The 24253-nt window shown below is 42.4% G+C and overlaps 1 protein-coding gene across 2 annotated transcripts in view; it reads left to right on the top strand.

Annotated features, from left to right (window-relative positions):
• The window catches only part of DOCK8 (dedicator of cytokinesis 8), a 148720-nt gene that overhangs the window by 30840 nt on the left and 93627 nt on the right, over positions 1-24253 (top strand). For both annotated transcript variants that reach the window (XM_075931670.2, XM_075931671.2), the window contains 8 exons: positions 403-578; positions 6371-6442; positions 13244-13367; positions 15036-15248; positions 16607-16692; positions 18130-18196; positions 18918-19067; positions 20608-20688. In XM_075931670.2, coding sequence (XP_075787785.2) covers positions 403-578; positions 6371-6442; positions 13244-13367; positions 15036-15248; positions 16607-16692; positions 18130-18196; positions 18918-19067; positions 20608-20688 — 969 coding nt within the window. The remainder of the gene's footprint in view (positions 1-402; positions 579-6370; positions 6443-13243; positions 13368-15035; positions 15249-16606; positions 16693-18129; positions 18197-18917; positions 19068-20607; positions 20689-24253) is intronic.

Here is a 24253-nt window from a genome sequence, read left to right as displayed (position 1 = left end):
CCATTCCTATCTGTCTCTGCTTCTGCACCCGTTCCCACAAGTATAAAGATCAGCCTGAACTGGGAGACTGAATGATTAAATGGAGTAGCAGCCCAAATGGATTGGCTTTTAGGGGACTCAGATATGCTTGAACCAGCCCTCACTTCCACCAGTCAGTGAATGTTCTGAGCTGCAAATCTGGCCCAAACTTACTGTGTTTTACTTTTCTAATTAACTCTTTTCTCTTCTACCTCTTCCATTTTAAAACAGCTCCTTCGCTAATCATTTTCTTCTCGGAAGAATTTTGCTAGCACCCCACAAAAGGAATAGAGTTTTTTGGGTTTAGCAGCGGCAGTAAGCTCGAGTTATTTCTTTGAAATGCCCACCTTGCTGTAAAACACCTGTTCTATTTGTTCTCTTCAGCCTCAGTTTTATGAAGCAGTGGAGCCAGTGGATTTTGAAAGTTTCCTGATGACACAGCTGAACAACTTAGACTCAGAAACCGTGCAAGAACTTGGTGACTTTCCTGAAGATGATTTGGACATCGTCTTTACTCCAAAAGAATGCAGGACTTTGCAGCCTTCCTTGCCTGAAGAAGGGTAAGGAGAGCTTTTCTGAAAGAGTGTGTGATTAAAAAGGGACTGAAAAGCCATGTGTAGGCTAGATGCTCCCACGTCAGCAGGGCACTTGTTCACGTTCCTGACTTTAAGCATGGAATTGAATAATCCCATTGATTTCAAAAGAGTTGCTCACATACTGAAGTACCTTAATATCTCGAGGAACTGGAAGCCTATGAAAACATTTATGCAAAGACATAGATGACGGTTGTGATCTAACTTGTGGAAGAGGGTTTTGTTTTGGAGACTATGTAGTTTTCTCCTATAAATGCCTGTGATAGGACTGCAAGTCCCCTTGACCATCCAGTTTATGATCTGACTCCTCAAGGTAGAGTTTTTAACAGAGTAGTTAATCAACTAGTAGCCAGCTAAAATGATGCTTTTGAAGGTCAGTTTATTTAGTTAAACTCATAGTAGGAAATGCCTGATTCAACTCCCCCAGCCACATCACATGCACACTTCTTGCATAATTGCCTGAACAGATGCTGCTGCCACTGCATGGGGCTAGCAATCTGTACCAGAGCCTAAAAGTGGGAGCCACATTCAGTCCAAATGTGTTCCCCTGAACTGTTTCTCCTCTTCCTGTGTTTCTCCCTGGCCTGCCTCCTACCCATCTCCTCCCCCCGCCCAGAATTTTTGGCAGTCATTCCAATAGTCTTGAACAACAGCCCACTGCAGGTATGCTAGATGCTCACGCTGGATTAAGTATTTTTGAAACATGAGTGCTTGCCCAAAATATAAAGTTAGAAGGGACAGGGGAGACCACTGCTTAACAGCTATGCAAGGACTCGAGGGAGATGTAATAATACTACTTGCCAGAATCAGGAGGGAGCAGATCGTGTCCTTGCTGGCCCATGTGTGACACAGGGCTCAGCTGTGTGGGGCCAGTCATAATTCTGGAGGTTTTTTTTAAAAATCCTAGAACGTGTCTAAGAAGGAGTTGAATCCATTCTGGCTTGCTAGGGATTGTTGGCAGCTACAGGAGAAGTAAGTGTCAGGCATTACCTGGCAGCCATCCATTGCAAAAGGCAGTGTGGGGGAGTGTGCAGCTGGTGGTCTCCTGTACAGCCTGTAAAGGTGTCAAGGTCAGTGAATCCTCCTTCAACAAGACAGCAACACTGAGTGTAGGTGTTGGGAGAAAGACAGGCCTAGACCTTATTTTCCGTTTCTTATTCCTTTTAGATAAAATTGGCCCTTTATGTGTTTTGAATATGGATCAAAACCAGCCGCCAAGTTCAGGGCTTGCTTAGATTCAGAGTTCTAGTTGGGCTCCTCTCCTTTATAACATTTCAGAGAGAAAGAAAAGAGATGCAATTTTCTTCTAAATGGCCAATAATGACCACAGTTTACAAGACATGAAGCGGCTCACACACTTCCATTCTATTTCTTTTAAGCCTAACAGGCTGTATCAGAACAAGCACACGGTTAATTCTTAATGTGTTTTGCTTTTGCTGTTAAAGAGTATTAAGAAGCTAAATGTGAACGTTAGAAAAGTCACACTTTCTTTGCGGATGACTAAACAATTTGATTAGAGAGAAAAGAAAAACAGATGAAAAAGACCAGCTGCAGCTGGGCACTCATTAATCAGTCTGTGGCTCTGAGAACCTTGTGGTCATTCTGACAGGTTCCCCCGGGATACCACCTGGAAATGCGGTAGCACTGAGCCCTCTGACCTCAGTTCCCTATTAAGCACTGTGCAGGTGCTCAGGGAACACAGCTCTGCCGGACCTTTCATGGCCCAGAGAGAAGTGTCCTCTCCAGCACCCAGTCCGGCACCTGACCTGCAATGGCTGGGGGACAGGCCTGCCATGGCCAGAGGACATGCACTGCTCCTCCAGTCCCAAAACAGGCCCAGCATGGACCTGTGTGGCTGGGGAGAGAGGTGCCTATCCCATGACTCCAGCCCCAGAGTTGCCATGGTGGGGAGAAAGAGCAAGAGGGAATTCTCTCTCCCCACTGTAGCCCTGGGGAAGTCTGCATTCCAAAACCTTCCTCCCTGCTCTCCCAGACCTACACCTCCCTCACCTCAATTTTCTGCCCCATCCCTGACCCTATCTTAAGCCCACACACCCAACCACAGTCCTAACACCTTCACACCCCAAATGCTATGCGCCAGCCTCAAGACGCTTCCTGTACTCTGAACCCCAGCTCCACTCCTACCACATGAATTTTGTTATGTGCACCAACACAGAGGGGTTGTGTCACACATCACTTCCATATTGGTGCACATAAAAAAATTAATTCCTCACATGTGTGGGAAAAGTTAGAGGAAACACTCCCTCTGATGCAACAGCCTGGGTTCCCTCTCCAATATACTGCTGGGACAAGTTGCAAAGCTCTCCCAGCATGCAATGTCACCAGCATTCACACAGGTACGGACACACCCCGCTGCAGTCATATCATGCTCTAATCCAGTCTGGCCAGTATATGGGTTTAATACCTGGTCCACCTCTTGTGGATTATAAGTGATAGCAAACAGATCAAAGCAGATAACCTAGGAAAGTGCAAATTGAGCTCAACACTCTAGATATGTAGAGTATGAATTTGAAAATTCTCACTCTGAGTGATAAACTGGCTGTTAGATTCTTAAGATACAAGCTGCCTTGGCTTTGCAGCTTGGGTTTCCAATGTTCCATACACAGGCTAGAAATCCCTTTAGTCTGGAACCACCATTTCCCCCACTTCAGTGTTTCTTCCTCAGGTGTTTTCTGTTGTATTGTTGTTGGGAGAGTGAGGTATCCCTATGATGTTATTTCCCCCTTTTATATCTTCACTTGCTGAAAAGCTCTTTTGCTGTGACCTGGTCAAACAGTTCCCATTGTGTAGTGCTGTCTTTGAGGGGTTTCCTCTGTACACAGTTCCTGGGTAATCTTTGTGGTTGTGTACATTTCCTCAATCAGCCCTTAATATTGTTTGACCTGTTAATTATTGTACCTGAAGGGCTGCTTGTGGAGGTTTTTCGAACCTCACAATATGTTTCAGTAGCACATACATAGCCAAACTTCTTAAGTTCCCATATGATGAACGTGGATACACTCCGAGATATTAATGTCTAGCTTGCGGATCAAGACTTTTAGAATGATCTCTCACAAGGCACTGGACATACCTTAATTTTATAACAGTGGTGAATAAAGGAATTCTGGGGTGTCACTCCTACCCCTTAGATTATTGCCAGGCAGTAGTCACTGACTAATGCAAAGGCAGTGAGTTAAGGGGAAAGGTGCGACACTCCAGACCCTCTTATTCACCTCTGTCAGGTCGCTGACAGGGGTGGGAGGGCAAAGCCAGCACCCTCCATGAATCTCTGAGGCCTAGAGCATGGCATGGAGGGCTGGCTGCTCCCATCCCTGTCCCTCCTGCCCAAACCCTCCCCCCTTTCAGGAGCGCAGAGCTGGCCTCACCTCACCTTGCCCAGCGGCCTACACAAGCTGTCGGCTCCTCTGGCCACTGTTACATAATTAGGATATGTTTTGCACAAAGTATGCCTAGTAAATATAATGGACAATATGCTGTTTTGGATCCTAGTATACACTTGCCATTCCTGTCGGTGGAAGTTCTGTTAGCTATGGCTCACTTCCTTAGAAATCACTCACCCAAGCATTTTTTTAAATGTAGACCATCTGCTCAAAATCATATATGATTGATCCAAGTTAAACATTTTCGTATGCAGTTGCTCAATGTTTATTTATTATGAATTTAAAATATTTTCGTCCTTATTTTCCCCTCATTGTGGATAATATTTTTTCCTTTTGGTTTTCACGTTGAGAAAGAAATATCTAGTTTTGCCACACATAATGAATTACATGAAAAAACGGTTTAAAAATATGTCAGAGAACAATTCCAAGTGCCTCTTACATCATATAAATCCTGGGATAGTCCATAAAATTTTGCATAGAAGGTGATTTTTAAAAAATAATTTTATTTAAAATAATTCATATAAGGAGATAAATATTATTGTGATTTCTAATCTGCCCCAAAACAAGAGTTTATTATTATAAGTCATTAATACTTTGATGTTTGGAACTTTTGCTTAGATAAATAATTAAAAATGTTACACTGCTTCATTGTGGATCAAGGTAAATTTTTTTTTTCAGATTATAGGCCCTACTGTTAGTGAAGAGTAGCAGTGTTCCCTTTTCACAGGAAGAATGTGTAGACTCATGCTTATAGGCCCTGTCTCTAGTACAGGGATAATACTGTTTTTGTAATTAGTTTGAGACAAGTGCATCTAACCAGCTTCACCATTGTTGAATTATGTGCACCCAGCAGCTTTTAACATAACATGTCTTAGCAGGTTTTATGTCCTCCTGGGGTTTCGTATTTTAATTTTTTACATATATTTATATTGTGTTTTAAAAATGTTGTAAGCCGCCTTGAATATTTTAAATAGAGAGAGGGGGGTAAAAATATTTTACATACATAAATAAATAAATAGCCATGTTTGGATGTCCATATCTGTCAGGATAGGGATGTTAGATATTGGGTAATTGAATAGTTATGTAACTGCATGAAATCTTTGCAGCTACATGATTATTTAATAGCCCCTGGGGGTGGGGCCAGCAGCCAGTGCACTCCAGCCCCACTCCTGGGCATTCCCTTGCCTCTCTGTACTGCTGCCTCTGTATCAGAGGCAGCAGCATGGAGTAGCAGGGGGAGCCGGTCTGCAAGGGGAACCAGTTTAAAAACCAGCTCCCTGCACTGCTGCCTCTGATACAGAGGCAGTAGCGCAGGGTGGCAGCAGCCCCTGTCTGTGCGGGGTCCCAACTCCCCATGGACAGAGGCTGCTCTGTGGGATGCAGAGCAGCTTCTGCCCATGGGGATCTGGGACCCCCTGCAGAAAAGGGGCTGCTGCTGTGAAGTAGCCTTCATCTGCAGTGGGCCCAGGCTTGCCTTGGACGGAGGCTGCTCTGTGGAATGTGGAGCAGCCTCTGTCTGCGGGATGCTTGGGCCATCCACAGACAGAGGCTGCTTTGTGGCAGCCTCCTCTGTTCCCATCCCCTGCTGCTGCCTCTGATAAGCCGGCTCCCTCCCTAGCACCGGTCTCTCCCCCCGGCTGGCTCTGATACAGAGGCAGCAAGGGTCGGGGGGACATGCGTGTAGTTGAAAAGATCAACCAGTAAGCCTAGGCTTATTGGTTAATCATATAGTCGACTACATGTAGACATCCCTATACCAGGGTAGTCTCCGCACTTTGAGAAAATCTTCATCGCTATCCCAGAGTGCCTGAGCAAGAGGCAGAATATCTGGGGGATGCTGTACACACAGTAGCACGTAAAGCACTTTAGTCAGAGGTGTCCTGCATGGAGAGCAGGGAAGACAAACCACCAGCCAACGTGACTGAAAGGATCTTAGCTACATTGCAAAACTAAAACCAGTTACAGGAAGTTTTACTGTTTGTACATTTAAGGTATGTTTGCATTGGAGCTATAACATGTAATATTCAGCTTAAGAAGACATAGCTGCATCAGCATTGATCAAGCTAACCTTCTAAAAGTAACTATGTAGTAATGGCGTGACTGTGATCCTGTCTGAGATTCAGCATTCATGCCTGGATGATTTCTTTTGTTTTGCAGGATTTTATGGCTGCCATAAAACACTTGGGTAGTCTTGTATTCATGAGCTATATTGAGTGGTAAATAGTTAATTCTGTTGAAACCAGAACAGCAACAAAAATTCCAGCATGACAACACATGCAGTACAGATAAATCTTCCCCTTCTCAGACATGACAGTGTTTTCAAAGTATTAACATGTATTTTTTTATTGTCTTTCCCAGTGTTGAATTGGATCCACATGTCAAGGATTGTGTTCAGGCATATATTCGGGAGTGGCTAATTGTGAATCGAAAGTAAGTTACATATTTTCAAATGAAACAGCAAATTACCTTGCTTTATTTTAACATAATAGGTGTTGTTATAACTAATCCCACAAAGGTGGGTTTTGAATTGTTGAAGATGAGAGTACATTTTCAGCTATTTTTGTCCATAATTTTTTTTGTTTGAGCAGATGCACCATAAATAAAAATTCTTGCTTTTGTTACTTTGTTTTTTGACAGAATAACAGAACAAATGCAGAGAGAAATATTTCATATTAAGTGATGAATGATTTCTGTGCAACATGAATATTGTATTTATTATGCTACTCATGTTTAATTGATAAGCCAGGTGAATCTGTTTAAATAGATTCACATACTCCACTTTTGGGAGATGTGAAACTCAGGTCCTGATCACTTCTCATTAAAATTCCCATGGTGCCATTCACAAAATCCTGACCAAATCCCAAACTGACTAATAACATTCACCATACTTAAATTCTGTCTTCCCTCTCAGTATGGTACGGTGCTCTTCATTTCTGGTCCTAAACAGTTATGTGGTGTTGCAGTGTGCCGTTAGACCATTTTTCCATTGCACCCCTGAGATGGTTGGACTGTATTTCACTTGTGGATGAAGGGAATCTCTATTTGTAGTTTACATGTTATTTAAGTTTGCAAATTGCTTTGGGATCTATCAACGTAAAGATCTCTAGATAAATGTCATTTATATCATAAGCAAGATGGGATTAAAAAAGCAGACACGTGTATTGCCATTGACTTCAAAGGTAAATACAGTACACAAACATAAGTGTTTATAGAAGACAATTAATCAGGGGCTCTAACTGCAACTCGTGTAGAAATATTTAAACTAGTTTTAATAGAGTTGGTTGGGTGTACTGGACTGGAGCAGTCTAGCTAGAAGGGCATGAAGTTTAATATTTATTAACTCACCAAGTAATTACCAGAAAAATGAGTAGAGTGTGTGTGTGTGTGTGTGTGTGTGTATATATATATATATATATATATATATATATAAATAAAACTCACAAAAGCCCTTCTACAGGACTACTCATTTTTTTGGTAATTACTAGGTGAGCTAATAAATATTAAACCTCATGCCCTTCCAGCTAGACTGCTCCAGTCTAGTACCCAACCAACTCAATTAAAACTAGTTTAAATATTTCTACACGATTTGCAATATATATATAACCCACAAAAGCCCTGCTACCGGACTATTCGGTTTTTTTGGTGATATATATAATATCATGAGCTTTTGTGGGCAAAATCCAATCAAGATTCCAGACAGCCCGTGCTAAAATTGTGCTGTCATAGCTTTACTTCTTTGGCTCAGGAGCTCAGTCACAACTAGACTAAAACTGGTTCAAGTATGTCTACATGAGTTGCATTCAAACTCTGACTGCAGTGTAGACATTCCCTGAATTTAAAGGCTTTGCGGACCATAGAGCTTTTTAAAGTCTGTATTTTTAAAATATTTCTTTTCCCAAAATGCTATTGAACCTGTATTGCTGAAGATTTGGGGGAAGAGATGGAGAAGGAATTCTATCAGTCCTGCTGGTTTAACTTTTAAAGCTGGCTCACCAAAGAACAAGGTTTCAAAGATTATTTTAGTACCTCTTATCTCTTAACAGATTGAAATGTATTTTTTGGACTAAAGCCAGAGGTGTCATTTATGGGTAGACTTCCGCTGCTGCCAGAACATGTCCATGCACTGCAAACAGCTTCTTGTGGAGCGTGTCAAATAATCATCAGATTAAACCAAGTTCAGTTTGTTCAAGAGCAGGATTAGCCAAGAAGATTTGCTGGATTTACCTCATTCAGCATAGACGTGGTTAGGGATCTATTTTGTACTTACTGGAAGCAAAATGTAGATTGAAATTGTGCTCTGTGTGTCATTTCTTTAACCTCAACTGAGAATTTTCACATAAACTAATTTCCACTGGAGACTTGAAAGAGAAACAGCATTAGTAGCATAAGTTCTATGTCATCGTCTCTCCCGTGAGAACTGACTGTAGTCATATGATTGTTAGCCTATTGTCAGTCAGCTGCCTTGTTTTAGATAATACTTTGAGCAGTTGCAAAGCTGTCTGTTTCCTCAGTTTATATGGATCAGTGCAATTCAAGGTGCGGAGTCAGAGATGTACCTATTAAAAACCCCTTAGCAAGGCCTGAGAAGTGCTAAATATCTCAACTCCTATTAGCTACTTTGAGATGCATTAAATAAAAATTAAAGGGAATCATGGGTAGGATCTGTGCTCTACCTACTGTGGGTCTGCAGGTTGAAGTTCATTGTTTGCTAGCAACTCCCTTTTTGGCACGTGGTAAATTAATCTGATCATACAGTTAGATCATACCTGGCTGAATTCAATTTTCTCCCAAATGCTCCAGATTACACCAGTAAAACCCCAACCCAAGAAAACACTAATGAAGTTCAAGTTGCAGAGCAAAACACTCAGGAGTGTGGAATGCCAGTGGAGCTTCTGCAGACAGCATTAACTCAGGCCTCTAGGGCCCATCCGTCACTACAGTACAGGCTCCCATCTCAGGGTCCAGCCAGGCTGTGCATCCCTGATCCTGAAGGCCAGTTCTGTTCTATATGGTTCTGCTGTTTATACAAAGACAAATGACTCACTAAGGTTAATAGGAGTTTTAGATACACAGGAGCTGAAGAAATGGATTCTAAATTCTCATGAGCATTGGAGGATTCATTTACACATTGTCACACAAGTCACTAAGGATAAGCTGGCAGTGCATTTCACGCTGAATATCTACAGTACACAGAGCATGGATGCTAGCTAACAGTGACTCCCTTTACAAATGATTGTTTTGTAAGTTTTATACCTCATTTAATCTATAAAGGATTGTGAAATTTCTCTGTGCACAAATGGGTAATCGGTAGTAAAAGTAATAGTGACAGACAGTAGCATAGATAGAAATTACAAAATACTGTGATGAATTGTGTACATATAGATGTAAATGGAGTCATACAAATACTGTTTCCTATATACAAGCATAGTCAGGTTTACGGTATGTTTGACTGTCTTGGTCATCTGGGTAAATGGAATTATGCTGTGTGTTTTTAGTGGATAGTTGCATCAAAACATTTGAGGAATCACAGTAAGAATTGGAAGCCAAGAGATATAGGTTCTGTTCCTGCTTTTGCCACTATCTTGGTGTGACCTTGAATAAGTTATTTAAACTATGCATTGGTCAATCTGTAAAGAGATGATAATACAAAACTCCAAAAAAGGGTTAGATATTTATAGGGTAATATTGCAAATCTCATGAGACAGAATAATTTTTTTTCTAATGGATAACTCTCATTCTTCAGAACATAAGAAAACCACTTATTTCTACCTCTTATTACGGCAAATTTTTCCATAATTGTCCACCTCAGTTTTCTTGCAGCATGTTATTGAACGCTGGCCATCATCTGTGACTGGATGGCTGGTAGTTCCATAACTGCTGTCATTCCCCAAGCATTGGCTGGGAGTGTAATAAGGACTGTCCAACCCAAAGGCTGCTGTAGCAGTTGGGAAGGCTCTGCTTTTACTCTTTCGTGTGAGAGTGTCTTTCTGAGTCTAGGCCCATGTAGCATTCAGTGCATGGCCCAGAAATTTGAGCTCTTCCCAGAAAACAGGGTCTATAGCTTTGTGATTGTTAAGTGCCATCCTGTAGTGATGTTAGAATAACTTTTCAATATGAGTATTATCCATGAAAGGTTTTGGAAAAGCAGGAGAAAAAAACCCTAATTTTTGGTCCATACCGTTTAAAAAAAAATGTAGCTCTTGAATATTTAAAACAGTTTGCTGAGGTTTTGGTGATTTCTTGCTTTATTTCCAGGAACGATAGAATCCCTTTTTGAATGTTTGGGGCTTTAAAATAAAAGAGCTTAGAGCTGCTGTCTTTGGTGGCAAAGGCAATTCCTGAACAAAGTCACACTCAGGGAGATAGAGCTGCCAAAAAATGGTGCCTTCTCTTTTTCGATTTCATTCTCAGTCAACTGGTAAAGAATTACAATTCAAACATGTTGGTACATATAATTCAGTTACTCCCAAAATGGCAAAAAAGTGTCTTCCTGATCCATAATTACTTAGGCTGATTTATGCAAGTCTTCCGGGCATTAGCTTAGCTGTTTCTTTTGTAAAGGTTATTGCAAGTAGTCTGAGCAAATCAGAATATTGTAACTGAGAGATCTGGCTACAGAACATATCAAAATGCATGTATTCCTGAGATGGCACTAAAAATGTCACTCAAATACCAGCTAAATATCATGCTGAATATAGAAGACTTTACTGTTAAAATTATTCAGAAGAGCTCTGCACTCACTGAATTTTTGTTTAAATCACTAATCCTGTTTCATGATATTCACTTTCTTATTCCTAATTTCCCTGTTGAACAATGTTATACAAGAAACCATGACCTTGCTGCAGTATTTGACAGAATTGCCAGCAGCAGCCTGGAATAGATAGTACCACAACAGTCTTCTCCAAATACAGTAGACTTATGTGAAACTTATTGCCCACTGAGTTGGGGTTCAAACTTACTGTGGTTTGACCCTTCTTATATGCAGCAGTTCATCATTTTATGCTCCCTTTTCCGTTCCATCCTCCCTCCTTATGTGCACTTCATCCAGAGATCTTGTTGCTTGTCCAGACTGTGACATTTAAGCAGAGAAGTGAATCTGGCAGTGCGTCTCCATTACTAAGCCCATTATTTTGAAATAATGGACTGGTTATTTTGAAATCTGTACTCCTGCTTTCCTTGGGGAATAACACTTATTTCAAAATAGTTATTTCAAAATAGCAGTAGTGTGGAGGCTCCACTGCTGCTATTTTGAAATAATTATTCCTCAGAGTAATTTGAAGTAATTACTCCCCAGTGCTTCCTAGGGCTCTAAATTGATGTAGCATGCCCACAATAACGGAGCCTTTCTTGCACTAATTTCGAGGTTCCCCAGTAGTGGGGACACGCTATTTCAATTTTGTTATTATGGGAATTTTTATTTCAAATTTAGTTCTTTTGCAATAATTTCCTAGTGTAGACATGCCCTGGAAGAGCAGTTGTCCAGATTCGGAGTGAGCAAGTTGAAGGGTAGAAGAGACTCTGCCTGCCTTTCACCATAACAAACACAGAACGTCTTGAGTGTGCTACATTGAATGAAATATAAAGGAGCCCCACTTCAGACATGTTGCCTTGTTGTTGTTGTTTGAGGATTAGCACATTTATCTATGGATAGTACTGAAAAATCATCTGTGTATAGTAGTATAAGAGGCCATGGAGGAAGAGGGTTAGGACTCAAGCAGTTTGGTGTGCATGCTGGGGCCAGGCTGTTCCGGAACACAGATCTTCAGCATGTAATATTGGCCTCTCAGTTTCCTCAATACAGATCTCATTCTTACTGCTCTGAAGATTACAAAATACCCCTACAGAATTCAGAGGGAATTGTAATGTCTAATAAGTACTTACATAAATTGTACTTTAAAAATCAAATCAAACCACATCCAACCAACCAACCCTTTACATTGTAAGCTGAAGAGGTCACTTGATTTTCAGTCAGACTTCTTCATGACGGTGTGGTCCTTTTCTGTCCCTGGTGAACTGCATTTTGGAATGGAATCTATTAATATGGTTTAATCCAGCTCTGGGCAACTTAGGCTAGTGAGTGGGCTGTAAGATTGTCGTAACCACAACCGTCTCCCGGGAAAAAGTCGTTTTGCTAACTGCGCTTGAATTTGTAGGATGTGCCCATTGAATCTTAGCAGCACTTTGATTGGAGGCAGAGGGAGCACACGGCTCTCACTGTCAACGTGCTGTGCAATGAGCCCACTCCTCACGTCAAATGCCCTTGCTTTATGTGCATGTTACCTTAATAATGCAGGAGACCCTCACAATGCATGGAATTGCTATTTGCGTGGGCTGAGTTCAGGAGCCACAGGGCAGCTGCCTGCAGCTCCTAGCCCCTGTGGTAAGTTCCCCCCGGCTCCTGCACTCACTGCAGCATGAGGAGCTGCGGGGAGCTCACTGTGAGGGGGCTGGAGCTGTGATTTCCAGTATTCGTGAATTTCACCATTTGCGGTGGTACCAGGAACACATCCGCTGCAAATGGCAAGGGCTTCCTGCACTGTTAGGAAAAAAACAGCATGGAGGGAAATGAGTGGAATCTGAGAACCCTGCACATGAGCAACGGTAAACAGAACCCCGATGGGCCGCAGGTTGCCCACCCCTGGTTTAGTCTGTATTGCTTGTTATTGTTTACAGTGTACAAGTGCCCAGTTTGAAGAGGCTAAATAATACTGGCTACTTGTGCGGGGTTGCTTTGGATGGGTCTTCTGGCACGGCAAGTTGAAGCTGATGTACCCTAACAGCAGGTCAGATGAGACCACTTTCTAGCGTGTTCCTGTAATGTAACTACACCAGCAGGGAACTGGTCAGAATGCAAATGTTCCTTATCAGGGCTCTCAATCTTTCAATCACTCTGGGAACTGGAGGCTTGAGGAGAAAGTTGTAGGAACTATGCCCACATCAGGCTCTTCTGTTAACTACACTGGGTAGGAGTTGAGTTGCAGTGCTCCTTTCTTTGCGAATGGTGACATAAACATACGTTTCTTTAAAAAATACTGGGTTATGAAAGAGTATACCAGGAGAGTGGTACCCCAAATAAACATTTTATGATTTAATCCATTAGAGGAGTTCCGCATTGTCCTCATTGTGCAATAATTCTTCAAACTGAAACTTCTTTATTTCCTTACTTTGATTTTTACTTTATTTTCATTAACTCTCCCTACATTCTGACTGGCCGGATTGTGTTATTGAAAGAAATCAAGGAAATTCAGAAACTTGCACCTTTAAAAAAAAAGGATCCCGAAAGGATTTTCATAAGACCCTTCAAAAACAAACATTCGAATCGGAAACATTGGATAGCAATGATGCCAGCTACCAGGTATTTTTCTTTGCCTATTTGAATTAGATTCTCAAATATCATAGCTTCCTTTAAAGAAGGCTCCCTAACCAATATCGTTAGTTGTATGTTATGCTTGGGATGTTGTTTATATTTTACAGTATAACTCCATAACGTGTACATTCTGTTCATGTCTATGTGCCTTTAAGGAAAAGTTCTGTTTCTGAAGTGCAAGTATGTTAAGGCAGACTCATGGCAGTGATGAGTAAACCCCCCTCCGGGCACCAGTCTGGGGCACTACACTTCAAGGGATGTTGACCTAATAGAGGGCAGCCACTGCTGCATCTCGACTGTCTCCCAGAGTTTTTAGTTCCAGTGTATGCACCCACATGCTGCTTTGTAGCTTGATCATGCACTACTGACAACAGAAGTTTTGCCACTGTCTTCAATGAGAGCAGGCCCCACCCCATGGGTGGAAGAGGATGGAATGTGCTAGTTCTTTGTTTCTCTGGACTGCACTCCATGCACAGCCAGCACTGTCCCATTTTGGACTTTGCTGGCCTCCAGCTGGGGTGATGGAGAAGGGAAGAATTTAGTTCTTTCTTTGCCCCTCCCCCCCCCTTGGAGATATTATGTTGGAGAGGTGGCTTCCACCAAGGGCATGAGAGCAACAGCCAACATAGATCTGGGCTAAATCTGACCCAGTGTAGTTGAAGTTATGGAGTACAAACCATGTTACTGTTGTTCTTCCACCCTGGTCAATTGTCTGATTCCACTCTGTTTTAAAAAGTGAGTGCAGATAACTTCTCTTCCACCATTTTTTACCATCCTGTCATTCTTTCTGAGCACAGAGGCAAGTTAAACAAGGAACTGTCTCGAGGCCTTTAGGTCCAATATACTTTCAGCCACTCATGACCTGACTTCCCTCACTCCTCCAAACCTTTCAGTGGGATTGGAGAGAGAGAGGCAAACCACAGCAGGATCTCCCCCTCTGCTCCTAGCAGTGGGACTGAGGAGTGAGGCAGCTCCCAGTTACCACCTCTCTTGAACTTTGGGACCAATGAAGAAGTTAGCTCATGGCCCAATCCTCCCAACTACCCTCCAGCAGCAGGACGGGAGAAGAGGCAGCACACAGCCTGACTTCTTCACCACTGTCCTAACAGCAAAACTAACACAGCCAGAGTCTTAGTTGGGGTCCTTTAAACTATAGTGCCAGCCCATAAGTAATTGTGTCACCATACCCAGGACAATGCCGATCTCACACAGTAACTCCCAGTCACAGTGCTAACAAAGCTAAATGATACAAAGTGGTCTAAAGGTCTTCAGTACTGAGTAATATATCAATTTTGCAAAGTACCTTGAATATATTATCTGTTAATTGTGGTAGCACCTGGAGGTCCTCGTCAAGAATTGAGTCCCCTTTGTGTTTGGCCCGGTACAAACACATAACAAAATCACTGCTCTTTCCCCAAAGAGTTTATAATCTAAGCATACGATGAAAGGCAACAAGTGCAGAGTACAAGAAAACAGAAGACTGAGTCATGTAATCAGCAGTGATCATAACACACAGTCTGCCTACCTATCACCAGTGTTATATGGGCCTCATCGCATTGAAAGAGGATAATGCCAAGTAGCAACAAGCTCGGAGTAACTCCAAAGTCCAAGTTTTCCTTTTTTGTTAGGGGTTTCATTCATGTCTCTTTCCAACAGGCAGCTCCCAGGCCCTTAAATGTACTCTGTGATGAGACGGGGAGAACCACCCTTACTTCATGTGACTTCGATCTACGCAGCCTGCAGCCCGATCCACGGCTGGAAAATCTGCTGAAGCACGTTAATGCGGAGGACTTTGAAAGGCAGAACGAAGAAGCCCGGCGAGCCAATAGGCATGCAGAGCTCTTTGCCCTCTATCCAGCTGTGGACGAGGTGAGCTCTGAGACTTTCAACATGTGCATTTTAGTGTCACATTTTTAGACAGAAATTATTTTCTTCTGGCGCTAATAAATATGGGAATTAGGCTTCCTTGTAGCAACCTCTGAATCTGCTGATCCAAGGAAATGCCACAAGCCTCTCTGGCTATACAGCTGCAGTGGCTGCTCCTTTTTTCATAGGGTGTACTTTTCCTTCTGACCAGCTATGGACTGATACTCAGATGGCACTTTATTTATGGCTGTAGGGGTCTAATTGTGAGTAAACTTTTGGCTGTAGTTAGCATGTAAATTTTGGTTCACTCATCCCTTAATTTCCATGTGGGAAAAGGTATGTGTCATACCAGTTGAAGCCTAGTGGACCAGTGAAATTCACCCCAGTATAGAAGGCTATAAACATTCTTTACAGAGGTACTAGGTACCTCCCATTAATTGGCAATCAGTTGACAAGAGGTGAAAAACTGTCTAGTGAAGATTAGGATGTGTTTTCAGGGCAAAAAAGAGGTCAACCTGGACTGGCTTCATTTCCATAAAAACAACCTGTGCCTTGTCTCCATTAGGATTTTGCATTGAGATAACTCTCGATTTGAAAACCACATCTTTTTCTTCAATGAAGATAGTTGGCGTCTCTCTTACAGCCATGAAAGGGGGATGTTTGGGTGCTAGAATCAGGGTGGGAACGCTACCATAAGGGCCCCTTTATTTTAAATGGTTTGCTTGGAAAATCCAGGCATTGTGGTCAAAAGTCTAAATCTGTTGTAATTTATTATTTTTAACTCCATTGTATTAGACACTGAATACAAACTAGTACAAAATTGTACTAACACAGAATAGTAATGAGCTCCAGCCCAATATTAACTGTCAGCTTTTATTTTCCAGCTCGTGAGAAGGAACACTCTTTAATTAAGGCAATACATTACAGGGTGGCTGTATCTAGACTGGCCAGTTTTTCCGGAAAATCAGCCGCTTTTCTGGAAAAACTTGCCAGCTGTCTACACTGGCCGCTTGAATTTCCGCAAAAGCACTGACTTCCTACTGTAAGAAATCAGTGCTTTCTGCGGAAATACTATGCTGCTCCGGTTCGGGCAAAAGTTTTGCGCAAAAGGGCCAGTGTAGACAGCTGAGATTTGTTTTCCGCAAAGAAGCCCAGATCGCGAAAATGGCTTTTGCGGAAAAGCGTCCGTGCCAATCTAGACGCTCTGTTCCAAAAATGCTTTTAACGGAAAACTTTTCTGTTAAAAGCATTTCCGGAAAATCATGCCAGTCTAGACGTAGCCTCTGTGTATAATAATTGGTTACACCGAGTTAGGGTTCCAGACATAATTAATAAGTGCCTAACAATATGGCTGATAACAGGAGGATGCAGTGGAGATACGACCAATTCCAGACTGCCCAAAGGAACATCTGGGCAACAGGATTTTGGTGAAGCTGCAGACTCTGAAGTAAGTGTCTTTCTGTTTTTCGCAGGATTCATGTGACCGTCACATGCTTATTCTTTTGTGGTGTAGAAAACTTGTATATCCGTTGAAAAACAGCACCCATTATAAGACATTTTTAATGTCAAAGGTCTGTTTGGATTCCTTGTTCTGAGGCTGATACTTGGAGAGAAATTGTCCATCTGCAGTTAAAGAAATTTTCAAGGAGACAATGGGGAAAAAAACAATATCTGAACTATGTAATGGGAGCAAACTCATTTGCTCTTTGTGTGTGCCACTGGCTTTTTAAAAATAGGAAAACAGTCTGTGCCAGGCAGTGGGACTGACAGACTCTTTGGAGCCTTGGGCAAGGCAGAGGAGGGAGGAGGAATTGCCTTTGTGTCCCAGAAGGGGCAGGGCTGGGCTAGCTTTCCCCAGACAGCCTTAGCATTTCCCGGAGCATGCCGCACCTACCCCAAGCAAACCTCATTGTTGCCTGGAGCACACTGTACAGGGTTTCCGGCGGTGATTTAAAGGACCTGGGGCTCTGGCTGCCACTGTTGCTGTAGGAGCAACAGCGGCGGCAAGGAACCTCACCCCTTTCCAATCGCCAGGTCTTGGGGCTGCTGTCCTCTTTGCATCCCCTCTGCCTGTCATCCTTTTGCTATTCATGGCCATGACTGTCTCTCTCAAAACATGTGAAAGTACAAGCAGATAGCCAATTTCTCTGCTCCTCTTGGAGTCCTCTGCGTGCGCGCTGACATACTATTAGAGGATATGACTTCATCCGTGTCAAGAAACAGTGGCTGTGCAAGTCCTGCCAAATGCTGTTTCAGCATGGCAAGAGTCAGAGCTGCATCATCTTCAGAGATGTCACTCGGCCACAGGGATGAACACTGTGTTAAATGAAAGACACTAGCCTAGGTGAAAATTCAACCTAACCCCAGTTTCCACATCAGACCAACAAGAATCAGTCCTGCACTTCGTTCACAGTAACCACAAAGCTGCTCTAAACGGTGCCAGCTGCAAACTGCCCCCAGAATTGTTACGGCACTCAGGGATCATCAGGGAGTAGGAATGCTCTGCCCATCCCCCTTTCTTCCAGCTACATCTCTGACCTCAGAGGCTGGGAGTTGGAGTGGCATAGGAACCAATGTGCCACTGGAGGAGTCTACCACACTGGAGGAATCCTTCACCAGGCAGAAGATGCCATCTGAGTGCAAAGCAGATTTAACAGACTAGAGAACCAGGGACTTCATCTCTTTCATAGTTAAAACAAAAAATCACGGAGCCAATTATCTCCCAGAGGTTGGGAGAGTTGGGACCTGGAGCTAAACTTTGTGAATCATGCCCATTTCTACTTTCCTCATAAAAAGGACACAACAGCTAAAATAGAGCCTTTTACTTTGGAATATGCACAATCATAAGAGTGAATTATTAATCCTCTGTGTCTCTCCTCAACAGATTTGATATAGAAATCGAACCATTGTTTGCATGCATAGCCCTCTATGATATAAAGGAAAGGAAAAAGGTAAGGGTGCTGCAGAGCAGAGCAAAGGACAGTAATGAAACATTAGTAATATTCTGGCAAATAACCATCTGTTCTTTTCTCAGCTGTGTTTAATTGAAATTTGAAAATGCTAGGACATTTGACTCTGCCCTCTATATAATGTTATTTTGTGACTTGGTTTTTGAAGTTACAATTATGGTGTCTTGCCAAAAATGGGCAAATTGCCCTTCTTTTACTGGAAGTATGGTAAAAATCTGCTGCCGTGCTTGTTCAGCTGCAATCCACTTGTATGAAATGCTTGCAGGGGATGATCTTCAATGTACGTGGAGCACAGTGCACAAAAACGTGTTGTGTGGCTATTTGTGGTCCCTTCTCTACAAAACCAGATTGCAAAACTGGTCATACTGTGAAAAATTAAAGGACCTAATCCTGAAATGTATTAAATCCGCTTTGGGAGGCTAAGTGGTCTCAACTCTACTGGACTCACTAAGTTGAGGGGTGCTCCATATTTTGTGGAATCGGGCCATAATGTCTGATCCTATATCTATTGAAATGTAATGAGAGTTTTACATATGTGCAAACTTGCATTTCCATATTGATTTTGAAGTTCTGGCTACTTCTTTAAAAACATTTTTATATCTTATCGTGTGATGTTCTTATGTTTTCTCATTTGATACACTTTTGCTGTGCAATGAACAACAACAGATAACTATATGGGAATTTTGTTGTTGCGATTTTAAAGATCTCTGAAAATTTTCATTGTGACCTGAACTCAGAACAGTTCAAAGGATTCTTACGAACTCACACTCCCTGCATTGATTCATCTAGTCAGGCAAGATCTGCAGTATTTTCTGTCACTTACCCATCTTCTGATATCTACCTCGTAGTAAAGGTATGTAGCAATGGGTGTATCATTCTTCTGGTTTCTAATTGATGTTTTCTGACTTTAGCTGTGGTTAGATTTATGAAGATGAATTTTTCAGAGAGAGTACAGGCAGTCCCCGGGTTACATGGATCCGACTTACATCGGATCCCTACTTACAAACGGGGTGAGGCAACCCCGCACTAGCTGCTTCCCCCCAGCAGACCAAGGAGACGCGAAGCTAGCGCCCCCACCCACCCCCAGCAGACCAGGGAGACGCGGAGCGGCTTTTCTCAGCAGACACCTCAGCTTGAGAATAAAGGACTGAGGGAAGTGAGGTGTGGGAGAATAAAACTGAGCTCTGGAGAAATGTTTGGCTAGAGTTTCCCCTACAATATGTACCAGTTCCGACTTACATACAAATTCAACTTAAGAACAAACCTACAGTCCCTATCTTGTATGTAACTCGGGGACTGCCTGTAGTAATAATCAATCAGGATTTCTTGTTGCTTAGTTGTTCAGAGATATAACATTGATAGTACTGGAGCTGGAATCTATTGACATCTCTCAGTCACACAAATTGCTGCTAAGTATACACTATTCCTAGCTTTCTAAGAAAAATGCAAAGGCAAAATGAAATAAACCATTGATTTTTGAATTACAGTTAGTGTTTTCTGTGAATTACAGTTTATGTTGATTACATGAGTTTATGCCTTTTTTCAGCTCACAGATGAGGTTGGTATGTGCTATTTTTTCATTTAGGATACACTAGCTTTCCCTTAATTCCGTGCAAATTCAGAGACATTCTTTTTGCTTCCATTCCTGACCACTGCTTATAGCTGGGAGAATTACTATGATAGATTATTCCACAGAGAAAATCAGAGGTATTTTATAATATGTATTTGTTTAATTTATTAATAGTGTTAGTCAGGGACATTCTTAGGCTTTATGGAGCACTACATAGTGTACTGTTAAACTAGTGTCTTTCTGCCCAATGGCAGAGTGTGTGTGTGTGGGTGGGGAGGAGCGGAATGACAATTGTTTAGAGACTTCAGCAATACACTAATTACATATTTTAAAACAAATTTTAAACTAAGGTCCTGTAGACTAACAAAGTAAATTCAGAAACTGGCAGTATATACGTGGGGTTGGCAAATGCATATTAAATAACTTCATTACCATCTGAATGGCATTTTTGCAGGTTCATTGTCTGCTAAGGGGTCTGGCAAGCTTTTATGTTAACTAAATCCTCACCAGAAGGTTCACTATTACATTACCTAGATTTTTGCCGGAAGAAGCAGAGCCACAGAATAGAGATAGGAGGAGGCAGATGGTAGGTGGACATAAAGACCCAGAGGTGCCCCAAATTTTTGGGTGCCCTACACAGCTGTATATTCTGCGTATGGGTAAGGATGGCTCTAGTATTAGTGCTAGTCTAATCTTGTGAAATTATTTTTTTCATTTTTTTCTTTTTTCTTATTTTCATAATTAGAAACACAAAAGCAATAGGTTGTATTTTTCTTCATATATCTTCCTTTTATTATTTTCATATTTTTACTATATTTGATAGATTGAAAAAGTACTTCAGCAAGGAGAAATTGGAGAGTGTGCTGAACCCTACATTACTCTAAAAGAAAGTGAAGGTGGGAAGGTACGTATGATACTGTCATGACTGTTAAATGCAAACAAAGGAGATGAAAAATAAGGAGAATTGATATTGTAATTAAAATCTGTAAGACAATTAATTGAAATATTCTTTTGTTATGTATAGAAGAGAATCCTGATGCATGTGATTGGCTAAAAATTTCATGAAAAGATTATGTATGTTTTTATTGTTTGCTTCATCTAAAGTCAATAATTGGAAAGCTTTTTGAGCAATGTTAAACAACCAGGAGCTAACTTTTCAAAGTTTGGCAGGCACAAATATTTGCACGTGTGGACACAAATCACTGATTTTGTGTGTGTAGAGCATCAGTTTGTATACATGGTCAGTTAGGCAGTATCTCATCAGATGTCTCTTTATTGGTTCAGTTAACTATTATTTACCTCTGCAGAGGGAAAATGATAATGTTTCCTAGGCTTCTAAAGGTATGTCACCTTTAAGCTATGTCCACACTGTGAGTAGGAGGTGCAAATATTTGTGCTGGCTCTCATAGAGCTAGCCTGAACCTAAATATCATAGAATTTCAGAGTTACAGACTGACCAGTCACTCTCACACCTCATTTGGAACTGGAAGTACTCAATCAGGAAGCAGCAAAGACAGACAGACCCACAACAAGAAAATACAGTACAGAACTGTGTTAAACATAAATGTCTTTTTTTAAAAAAGGAATAGTTTAAAAACAGAGTTGAAAACATAAGAAAACTGTTTCTATGCTTGTTTGTTTTAAATTAAGATGATTAAAAGCAGCATTTTTCTTCTGCATAGTAAAGTTTCAAAGCTATAATTAAGTCAGTGTTCAGTTGTAAACTTTTGAAAGAGCAACTATACGTTTTGTTCAGAGTTATGAACATTTCTAAGGGTACAGATACACTGTTGTTGTTTTTTCAGAAGAGGTATGCAAATACCGTATTTTCCGGCGTATAAGACGACTTTTTATGCTAAAAAACATCCCCCAAAAATCAGGGGTCGTCTTATACGCTGGGTATACAGGCAGTCCCCGACTTGCAGGTACGAACGGGGCTTTTCTCGCCCCGGAGGACACAGACTGCGGGACCTCGCGGTCCCGCCGCCCGTGTACTCCGGGGCGAGAAAAGCTGCTCCGCGTCTCCCTGGTCTGCAGACCAAGAAGACGTGGAGCAAAGCCGCGGAGGGGCTCCGGTAGCGGGGCAGCCCAGGCGCGCCGCGGCTGTCCCGCTGCCGGCGTCCTCAGAGGCTTTGCTCCCGGTGTCCCTGGTCTGCTGGAGACGGTCCCCAGCAGACCAGAGGCACCGGGAGCAAAGCCGCAGCGGCGGCGGGGTGCCGCGCTTCTGAGGCTTTGCTCTGGCAAAGCCTCAGAGGCGCGGGACCCCGCCGCCGCTGCGGCTTTGCTCCCGGTGCCTCTGGTCTGCTGGGGACCGTCTCCAGCAGACCAGGGACACCGGGAGCAAAGCCGGGGAGGCGGAGGGGCGCTGGGGTGCTGCCGGTTGCCCTCTTAAGGGGGGGTAGTCTTATACGGCGAGTATAAGACGAAAACCTATCTTTTAACTAGAAAATTAGGGGGTCGTCTTATACTCCCAGTCGCCTTATACGCTGGAAAATACGGTAGTGCTCGCATTTTTTTTTCCTGGAAGAGGCTTTTCCGCCATTTGGCCCCATGTAGACAGGGCCAAATGGCAGAAATCTCCCCCCTTTTGAAAGCCCCCTTCTTTGTTTTCCCGCGGTTTACAGGGGCTTTCGAAAGAGGGGCTTTTCCCCCCGACCTTTGGCCCCATGTAGATGGGGCCAAAGGCGGAAAAGCCTCTTCTGGGGGAAAAAACTGAAGAAGGTATGCAAATGCGAGCGCTATTTGCATACCTCTTCCAAAAAAAAAAAAAAACAGTGTAGCCGTACTCTGAATTAAGAAGATCCTCCATTCCTGAGGTGTTTGTAATTCTGAGGCTGTGTCTAGACTGCAGGCTTCTTTTGAAAGAAGCTTTTCTGAAAGAGGTCTTCCGAAAAAACTTCTTCCAAAAGAGAGCATCTACACAGCAAAAGTGCATCGAAAAAGCGATCTGCATTTTTCACAGATAGCGTCCATTCAGAATGGATGCTATCTCACATGTAAGCTGTGATTACTATATGCAGAATGGCTGCCAGGACACCTGTGATTTTTCTTCTTTCCATAAGAGATCTTTCGGAAAAAGGCTTATTCCTCGTAGAAAGAGGTTTACCAATGTCGGAAAAACCCCTCAGTTCTTTCGATTTTTTTTTTCAAAAGAACGCGATTGCAGTGTGGACGTAAGTGAAGTTTTTTGGAAAAACAGTAGACATACCCTGAGGTTCTGCTGTAAAAGTGTAGCTGCAGTAGCAGGGGTTGAGACAGCAGAGATGTGCCCTGAAAGTGGTGGGAATGTACACAACATTATTAAGCTATACCTCCTCTGCCTCTTGCCATCCTATGGCAGCTACGCTGCTATTTTTATACTCACACTAGCTCAATGAAAGCTAGCCTGAGTACTTGAGCAGGGGGATCACACTCCTAGCTCGGGGTACGTCTACACTACCCCCCTAGTTCGAACTAGGGGGGTAATGTATGCATACCGAACTTGCTAATGAAGCTCGGGATTTGAATTTCCCGGGCTTCATTAGCATAAAGCCGGCGCCGCCATTTTTAAAAGCCGGCTAGTGCGAACCCTGTGCCGCGCGGCTACACGCGGCACGGACTAGATAGTTTGGATTAGGCTTCTACGTGGAACGAGGCGTACAGATAGTTCGGATTAGGAAGCCTAATCCGAACTATCTAGTCCGTGCCGCGTGTAGCCACGCGGCACGGGGTTCGCACTAGCCGGCTTTTAAAAATGGCGGCGCCGGCTTTATGCTAATGAAGCCCAGGAAATTCAAATCCCGGGCTTCATTAGAAGTTCGGTATGCATACATTACCCCCCAGTTCGAACTAGGGGGGTAGTGTAGACATACCCTCACTGTGTAGGCGTAGCGCTAGAATGTCAACTTCAGACTAAAGCTTTCCGACTAAAAGCTATTCAGAATATAGATAATATTGAGATCTATTGATTTGTTATGGTGGATATTAAAATTGGTCATCACGTGTGGTGAAATCATGATATTCATGGAAACAAGGTCAAGATCTGTTTTGGTCATTACTTGTATGAGAAAACACCTCTTCTTTGAATGAAAGAGAATAGGTAAAGGATTTTAACCTTAGCGCTAAGTATGGAAAAAAATGAATCTAATCTATAAATGTATGGTAGTCACCAATTACATTGCAATGACTTGGAAGGCTCTATGGTATAATTAATTCTAGGTATTTAAAAATGTGTACTATACATTCAACTATAACTATATCGTTACTCATTATATAATGGTATTATTCACACAGCACGGTGGAGGTGTGTGTGCTTTGTCTTGTACCTTTGACCACTAGTTCAAATTTGGACTGGGTCTGTCGTCACATGAAAGCTGTTATAATCCAGTTTAGGGATGTAACAGTGTAGTTGATTAACCATTTAACCCATAAGCAAAAGCTTATAGGTTAATGCTATAGACTACACGCCTTCCCTCACCCTCCGCCAATAC

Source organism: Pelodiscus sinensis, chromosome 6 (assembly GCF_052426305.1).
Source record: "Pelodiscus sinensis isolate ZL-2025 chromosome 6, ASM5242630v1, whole genome shotgun sequence".
NCBI lineage: Eukaryota > Metazoa > Chordata > Testudines > Trionychidae > Pelodiscus > Pelodiscus sinensis.
The sequence above is the reverse complement of the archived record's forward strand: the minus strand, read 5'-3'. Positions and strand labels throughout refer to the sequence as shown.